The sequence below is a fragment of the Microtus ochrogaster genome, linkage group LG3, assembly GCF_000317375.1.
Source record: "Microtus ochrogaster isolate Prairie Vole_2 linkage group LG3, MicOch1.0, whole genome shotgun sequence".
NCBI classification, from domain to species: Eukaryota; Metazoa; Chordata; class Mammalia; order Rodentia; family Cricetidae; genus Microtus; species Microtus ochrogaster.
The window spans coordinates 35165138-35174354 of NC_022029.1; the positions used below are offsets into that span (position 1 = coordinate 35165138).

General features: G+C 43.8%; 1 protein-coding gene across 1 annotated transcript in view; it reads left to right on the forward strand.

The window, feature by feature from the left end:
- The first annotated feature begins 1270 nt into the window (after positions 1–1270).
- Positions 1271–9217, forward strand: part of Thumpd2 (THUMP domain containing 2) — a 44382-nt gene continuing 36435 nt past the window's right edge. Inside the window, 1 exon segment of the mRNA XM_005360753.3 lies at positions 1271–1396. Coding sequence (XP_005360810.1) covers positions 1271–1396 — 126 coding nt within the window.

The following is a 9217-nucleotide window of genomic DNA, read 5'->3' on the forward strand; positions in this document are numbered from 1 at the left end:
GCCCCTTCTGGGAATGGATACTGCTGGCGGGTGCCCGCCCAGAGCTCCGAACCTGCCCTTCTGGCTTCTCTATGTTTATCTCTGACTGTGTGTGGAATCTTCTAGTTGAAGCTCTCCAGCCTTCCTGCTTCCATTCTACACATGCAATCTGAGGTATGTACTTCTCCTGCTGGCCCCACCCACCAAGTCCTCCGGGTGGGGTTGTGTGTCACAAAGGCCTGCCGTTGTTCTTTTGTTTGCCTGTAACTTTCTCCCCAAAGCATTTCCTATCCCCTTCCTCTTGGAGGTAAGTCAGTCAACATCACCATCTTCTAAGCCCTTGAATCCCAGCCCCTGGCTTTGACTCCTCAGTGCCGCCTGTTGCCTGGCAGAGAGCAGCTGTGCCTTCACTGAACTGAACTGGGTATGCTGTGCCAGTGCTAACCCACTTGGTACCACAAGCTGGGAGTCGTCATAAGGCTTCAAGGTCCTCCCCACACAGACTTGCCATAGGAAGCCAAAGAATGGGGATGTCAGAACCAACTGTAGCAACTACCAAGGGAAAGAACCGATTGGTAAGAGAGCTTGGATGGCTCGCCAAATGAACGAGTCTGAGAACTTAGGACTGACTATGGAAAGCCCAGGTGACAGCACTCCATGAGGAAGTTTGCCTTACTGCCCCAACCCTTCGTGGGCTGACCAGTGAGTGAGTGGGTGACACAGAGGAGAATATCAGTTATACACTGGCATCCATTTCCTGACCATTAGGGAGCTACATTCTAAAAGCATTCATTTAACAATTTCTAAATAACATATTCAGTACAAAACTACATAGCTAATTTAATGCTGGCAAATTAGAGAGAGATTTTATTCTACCTATGTCATATTTTCTTTGTCCTTTTAAAAGTTAAGGGTTAAAAAAATATCATTCAAATATTGTTACCAGTTACTCAAATTGGGTAGACTAAACTGAGTGCCACATTCATTATTTACCTAGACGACTGGCCAAATGCAAGAAATGCAGCACGTTTCGGAAACATGAAGATATTCTGTTAAAGAACAAGAATTTCTGCTTTTGGCCCCATTCACCCAGTTGGCCTAGTCTTTGGTGAAGATAGTAATGACAACATCCTTAGGATCCTTGCCGGCCTGCAGAAAGCTCTGTGTAGTTTCCAGGAAGACCCATAGGGGGCGCAGCTGCGAAGCCGCCGCTCAGGTGCGCGTTCCGCCGAGAACTCGGGGCACGCGCCCGAGCTCACGTGACCGGGTCTCGGGGCCGCGCCCGAGCGCAATGGCGGCCGCCGGGGACGAGCCAGGTTCTGACCCTGCCGGCGGCGCCCGGTTCTTCTGCACGGCGGGTCGCGGCCTGGAGCCGTTCTTGATGCGGGAGGTGCAGGCACGGCTGGAGGCTACGCAGGTGAGTCGGGCTCCCGGGTCCCTCTTCCTGCCAGCGCGGGGCTTAGGCCCGGGAAGGATGTGTGAGCCCCGGGCACCCATCCCTGCGAGAGGTGGGCTTCACCCAAGTCCTGCCGTGAGTGTGTGAGCACCAGGATCGAGTGATTTCTTTCTCTATCCTGTCTGGTCACCGGACATCTGTCACCGCCAAAGTTTTAAAGAGGGGTACGTAAGCCAGTTTTGTTCTGATTTCCTAAAAAAAGAAACTAAGCAGTGGCTATAATTGCAGTTATTCCTTCAGTGGAGATGTACTTTCCAGGCTCCGTTGTTGAGTCTTGTTACTTTCTTCACAAGGTTGGGTTTCACCTTGTGACTTGGCTATGAAGCTTAAAAAGTACACCTCAAAACACACGCGGTAACTGTAGCTAAAAAACTACTCCGCTCCTGCCGGCCTCGGGTGTACCTGTTCGTTGCTGTGACAAGCAGAGTTTAAACGCCCTCTTGTTCCAGAATGTGCTAACGAGGTTACTGAAAGCGGAGGGGTAAGATGTTGATACTTTAGTGTGGGGTGTGTTCTTGGAAAGGGAAAGCTTGCTAGAACCAAACTAGCGCTCACCTCAGGGTGCAGTGTTCGAAGCCCACAAAAGGAGTTTCAGCGATGGTCCGCAGGGGCAGCAGGGAGTTATCAAGAATGACTTCAGCCACATTACACTACTGCCATTTGTGAATTGCACTACAGAATTTAACAGAGTGCTGAGTGTAATTTATCCAAAGTAGTCTCTCTGTAATAATCCCTGCATTCACCAAGGATTTAGAGGGTTTTATTTTTTTTTTTTTTTTATTGTGTGTGTGTGCTGGCATGAATGTATTGTACTGGTGGAAGCCTGAGACATCTGCTCATCTCCCAGGAACTGGAGGGACAGGTGATTGTGAGCTGCCCAGCATGGGTGCTGGGATTTGAACATGGGTCTTAACCAGGTGAATCCGATGATGTATTCAAGTCATGCCACTTCAGAGTGACAACAGTAATACTCAGATTCTAAAATCAAGCATTCCTATATAATGCCCAGCTCTGCCAGCCATGTGGCCCTATATAGTGCCACCCCGTGATTTGCTCTGCTAACTTGGCCAGGTCAGTGTGGAAATAACAAGGCGTGATCCAATCTGAACATCTAAGATTATTAGAAAAAGGATACTTCTTGTTTGTTTCCTCTAAAGATAAAATCATTTGAGGGAAACTTCAACAGCCAAGAATTGAATCCAATATGAGAGAAACTTTGACACTGAGAGCAGGTAAGTGCCAAGTGAATTCACCTTCTGCTCTGGCACGGTTTTAGAGAGATGTGCATAGTAGATCCGCACAAATAGCCTCAGCCTGCATCCCAGCTGCTCTGATTAGACAGCAGACTCTCCAAGTTAGTTACTGATATTTACATCAATCAAATATAATCCTACCTACAAGTGAAATTAATCATGGGAAGGTCCCTCATACATGTGAATATCTGCTTGTACCAATCACTGGCGTTTGGCTGGGCTGTCGGGTAAAGTGCTCCCTTTTTGGCCTGAATAAGAAAGAATAACTGCCGGCTAAGCAGGGACATCTATAGTTTGTCAGGACTTGTAATGAACAACAACAACAACAAAGGCAAGGTGTTTGAAAAAGTCCTGGCTAAAGTAGTGCCTTCTTGGAACAGAGTTGTGCTTCCGCAGAGAGCAGCTGTGGTTGCCGTGTTCCTTCCTCAGGACCTCACAGAGTGTCCCGGGTGTCCATCTCATGGAGTGTCCGAGGTGTCCACCTCATGGAGTGTCCCGGGTGTCCATCTCATGGAGTGTCCGAGGTGTCCACCTCACGGAGTGTCCCGGTGTCCACCTCACGGAGTGTCCCGGGTGTCCACCTCACGGAGGGCCCCGGGTGCCTACCTCACAGAGTGTCCCGGGTGTCCACCTCACGGAGTGTCCGGGGTGTCCACCTCACGGAGTGTCCGAGGTGTCCACCTCATGGAGTGTCCCTGGTGTCCACCGTGGTATTAGGGCAGTCCAGCTTGACACCTGACTGACAGCCAGGGCTGTCAGAGCACCAGGGAAGGGGCTAAAGCAAATTTCCCCAGTCTCCAGCATCTTAGTTGATTTAAAGGAAAAGTAAACATTAAGAGGATATTTGCAATTATAAATATCAGTATTTAATAGTACTATAACAATAAGCTTACCTTCTGCCCCAGGATGGTTCCCTCTGGCCTGTCCGACCTTGATATCTGAAGAGGATTCTGTGACACCTCCCAGTACAAAAATGCAGTTGGTCTCATCTGTCTGTACAATAGTGTGGTGTTCGCTTACAACTTGCACATGTGAACTCTGTCCAGATGACAGAGGGCACTGATTTCGTGTCAGTTGTTAAATTATTTAATTTACCTAAAATAATACCAAAGAATGAGTCTGTGTGTGCTCAGTATAGATATAAGGTTTACATCCTAAATGCTTTTCTGTGTGAGATTCGTTGCGTCCACCAAGTGGGCTCCTGCAGCTACCAAGGACCTGCAGTCTAGGGACCTACCCTGTGGCAGCGGGTGAAGGCTGTTTACGAAGTGACAGTAAAGAACACATGCTCTACTCTTACACTGGTCTTTAGTGGATGTGTGATTTCGAATAGCTTGTTCAGATTTCCAAGCCTCACTTTTCCTTGACTAATTCCTACTTTCATGGCACCACTGAGTTAAAGATAGGTAGCATGGGGTACATGGCAAATAATTGGTGTTCTATAAATGCTTTTCCACAAAATGAATTGCACAGGGATACTAAAAAAAAAATCATTCTTGTGGTGGGTTGACAAGAGTCTCTTAGAAATTTAGGTTTGCTAGAAGAAAATTAATATTCAAAAATCTGAATTTGTAAGACAAATTAATTCAGAATGATTGTTTACTTTTAGAAGGTAATCACTCAATTTTAATTAGTGTTTTTCCAATTTTAGTAAACATAACACTCACCAAGGAAGCTGTTGGAGGTGCATATTATCCCGGGGCGCCTGCCCCAAAAGGCTTTTCTTTCTGTGGAGATGCTGATGAGCTCAGGTGTTTTCAGTGAACATGAAAACACTCTCCCTGCCCAGGTGACTGTTGCTAGGGTAAATCCTCCCATACAGCGTTCACCAGGAAACCTCTTGTGACCTCCTTTTCGCTTTCATGGGCACAGAAACAAACAGAAGAATATGGTGAATTCTCCCTGCTCATCAGCCAGCAGCCGTAGCGATAAGCCCACAGTGAATTCCGCCTCATTCAGCCCTCTGCCATACTCCTAGGAATCATTTCATCTGCATGTTTGCTTGTGCAGCTCTAAATTATGACTCTTTCATAGCCGCGTATATAATGTAAAGGAGATGAACTTTCTAAAATATGTCACCTTATCATTTACACAGCTAAAAAGTTCATCCCTTCTCAACACATGCCTCATTAGTGTTCAGAGCCGAATTTGTTTCCTAATATCTCTTGTCTTAAGTTTGTGTGTTTAAGTAGGATTTAAATACCATCTACATATTGTGATTGGTTGATACTCTTCATCTATAATTTTACCTCTGTTTCTCTCTTTTTTTTCTCAGAATTCTCATGTTAAAGTGACTGGGTTGTTTGGACTTAAACTAAAGCAATCTGTAAAATAAAAGTCCTGATATAAATATTTCAGACTCTGTGCATCACAACTGGTTTCTGTCGTATTCCTGTAGGCGTTATTAGTCACGTGGTTTCTGTTATATTTTTCTTCTTCATTGTTGTATTTAAATCCCTTTGGGAAAAAAAAAAAAAAAAATAAACCCGTCCCAACCCAAAAAGGCCCTCTGACCTGCCATGGCTGTGTTAGCCAATAGGGTCCCACAGTGGCTATTTAGAGAATCCGTTTTTTCTACAGATACCTTAGTGACATTATAAATGCTCAGAAGCTGTGCATCCTAGTGGCATCTGGATTGAACACAAAGTTACCCTCATCTAGATTTGCCAACTGTGGTGGTTTGCATGAGATGAGAATGACCCCTTCTAGGCTCATATACCTGAATGTTTGGTTCCCCGTTGGCAGACTGTTAAGGAAGAATGAGGAGATGTGGTCTTGTTGAAAGAGGTGTGCCACTGGGGATGGGCTTTGAGGTTTCAGAAGCCCATACTAGACTCAGCCTGTCATTCTGTCTCTCCCTCTCTCTCTTCTCTGTCTCGCTCTGTCTCTGCCCCTTTCTGTCACTGTCTCTTTGAGGATAAGATTCAAGCTCTCAGCTACTGCTCCAGCACTATGCCTGCCTCCCTGCCTGCTTTCCCACCATGATCCCTACCATGCTGACCATGGACTCAACCTCTGAAACTGTAAGCAAGCCCCCAATAAAATGCTTTTAAAAGTTGCCTTGGTCATGGTGTCTCTTCACAGCAATAGAAAAGTATCTAAAGAGCTGAGTGGTGGTGGCACCTGCCTTTAATCCAAGAACTCGGGAGTTAGATCTCTGTGAGTTCAAAGCTTGCTTGGTCTACAGAGTGAGTTCCAGGACAGTCGGGCTACACAGGGAAGCCCTGTCTTGAAAAACCAAAAAGAAAAAAAGAAAGAAAATAAAGTAAATAAGACATCAACATTCATTTCCATGGCATGATTTAATGTATTCTTCTATGTCTTGGTTTTTTTTGTATTGCTATAAAGGAATACTGCAGATTGAGTACTGTGTAGAGAAAGGAAATGTATTTTACAGTCCTGGGGGTTCAGAAGCCCAAGGCTCAAGGACTGTATCTGTGAGGGACTTCTTTCTGCCTTCTAACATGGCAGACAGCATCCAGGGAGAGAAAGTAAAAGACACACAGACACAGTAGGGCCCAAGTTCATGTTTATAGCAAGCCCATTTCCTGTGTAACATTAATTTCCTGCAGCACTGTACCTTAGAAAGCTCCTACCCCCCTCCCCCATCATGCTTTGAGCATACTTTGAGCACAGGGATGTTGGGGCACATGGAAACCTAGGACTCCGTCCTCTGCATTTCCTGTAAACTGGGTTCCCGTCATTTGTGTCTAGAGCTTGGTCAAACTGAAAGTTGATATCCCCATCTCCATGTTCCAGTAGTGGGGTAAATATCTAAAGTTGCCTGGATATTTTAAAGTATTTAATGCACATATTTAGACCACTTTCAATACAGAAAAATCTCTTTATAACAATGTGTAATGTGTGGAGGCCAAAAAAATGTAGGCCACTTCCACCTTGTCTGCTGGTCAGAGAGTTTGGAGATTGACAAGCATAGATGCTTGTCCCAACTCAGGATGTTACTGCTTCTTTCTTTTGAAATGAAGATAGCTCCATGCCATCCTGACAGGATGTGTAAAGTACTTCTGCTCCTCCTTTTGTAACTATGAGGTCACTGGGGGAAGGGCGGTCTTCAGGATGAGTGATCTAGAGCACCTTTGCTACCTAGCCAGCAGGATGCTAATGATTGGATGTCTCAGAGTGATAAAGCGATTGACTGTGTGAGTTATCCATTGTATCATTTGTGTCATGTTCATAAAGTCTTGTTACCTTTCCCCCTCCCCCATTTACGCTGGGCATAAAAGGTGTGGGAAAATAAATGAGAGCTGATTTCAGTCACTGGAATGTCCTCCCAATACTTTCTGTAGTTTCTGTCCTGTTATTTTTTTATGTGTCTTCATATTCCTTACTATATTTCTAAAATTCCTACCCCTACCCTAGTAAGAAGTATTTTTCATGAGGCCGGTCCTCAACAGTAATGTACTAAGTTCTAATTTTTAGTAAGAATCATAGTTATCGTTAAGATAAAATTGCATGCAGCAGAGGTGATGTTATGTTAGCTAAGGAGAGGCTCCTGTAGATGGCTCACTGATCTCTATAGATCCACACAGAAGAGACTATTAACCCAGGCCTTTAGTAGGCCAACCAATTTGTATTTTTTGTTTGTTTGTTTGTTTGTTTGTTTGTTTAAATGGCATTGTGACAATAGGGTCTAGTTAGAGCTAAGAGGGTTATTTCGTGGTTATTTCTGTGGGATGTAACATAAGCCTTTTCAAGATTCTGTGTACTCCTTTTCTTTTAGTTTAATGCCATTTTGGAAGTTAAACCTATTTTAAAATTCGGTCTTAAAAATGAACCAAAACAAACTTAGACACCACCCTAACAGATGACTTAGTACCTTAAAAATTCATTCTGTATCTAAATACCATCTGTAGAATTAGAAGTTTGGTACCTACCTGTGATACTATAGTGTGCCTAAATTTGAACATCTACTAATCTTTGAACCAAACTTGAGTTCATGAATGTAAAGGGAAAGACAAAAATGCTGAGGAGTCGGAGAAGAGCTCTTAGCTCAGGGTTAGACACCAGACCAGTTTAGACCAGTTTAACACTTCCCCTTCACGATTCAAAAGGGACAACTTGTAAATAGCTTTTCAAATAACAGCTATTGGAATGAAAATTCTAGAATGCTATATTGCTCCATAATATTATAGTTGGATATGGTCAGTTAGAAGCAGTAAGCCAAGGCCTGAGTAATCCTGGGTAAAGGCACTTGCTGCCAAACCTGAATGTCCACGTTCAGGCTCTGAGCCCCCCATGGTGGAAGGAGAGAGCCACATGTGGTCCTCTGACCTCCACATACGCACTGTGGTACTCATGCCCCCACAAATAAATAAATGTTAGAAGTAGTACTAGGGGTGGAGAGATGATTGATCCTCTTCCAGAAAACCTAAGTTTAGTTTCTAGCACCCACGTCAGACTGCTGACACCCAGTTTCTAGCTCCATGGATCAATCTTGCCTCCACATGCATCCAAACACTCATGCATACACATACACATAATTTTTTTTTAAGCGAATAGGTAAGCTTAAGAACTAGAGAGTTGCTAGGAGCACAGTATTGCTCTTGCAGAGGACCTGAGTTAAGATCCCAGCACCCATGTCACATAGTTCACAACTGCCTGTGACTTCAGCTCCAGGAGACTCCGGTACCTGTGATCTCTTACGGCACCCAAACACACATGTGCTTTTCTAGACACATACACATAATTAAAAATAGTAAAAATAAGTCACCCCAAAAGCAATGAGAGAAAGCTGGAGGATAAGTTCTTAAATACTGGCATGCGTTCTCCCACCTGCTTTAAGGTAATGTTAATATTCACAAGGAAAAAGTGTTTGTATTCACATACGTGACTATGTGATTCTCACAGTGACTGAATTAGTAAACATTTCTGTGTTTCTCACGTAAAAAGACTAGTAAGTCGTGTGTAAATTAAGACAATAATGCTGTTTTGGGTTTCGAAGATGGATTTGGTATTTTAATTAATCAGCATACTGCTCTCGTGATTGATGTCCTGAATATGTCAGCCTTTTCAGTTATGTCAGTTCAGACCCTGCCATGTTCTGAATAAGCCTTTCTTTTAAAAAGAGGATATTTTAAGAAAATCTGGTTGTACAAACTGTTTTCTTTAATAGCAAAGAAGAAAAAAATTGCTGAACAGTTAAGGAAGTGTAAATGTCAAGATTACTGGACTAAGTAAAATCCTTGGTCTAGGTTTTTATGTCCACTTTCTTTTTATTACTTTAATTTCTTTGTTTTTTTAAAATGTGTATCAGTGTTTTCTGCATGTATCACAGTCATGCAGTTCCCATGGAAACCAGAAGAGGACATCAGATTCCCTGGAACTGGAGTTACAGATAGCCTTAAGCAGCCATTTGGATGCTGGGGACAACGTTCTTTGCAAGAACAGCAAGTGCTCTTAACCACTGAGCCATCTCTTCTGTGCATTACTTTAGTCTTAAAACCATTCACCTTCAGCAAAATAGTTTCGTTTCTTCAGAATCTTTGGCAAGGATTTTAGGTTAAGTTGC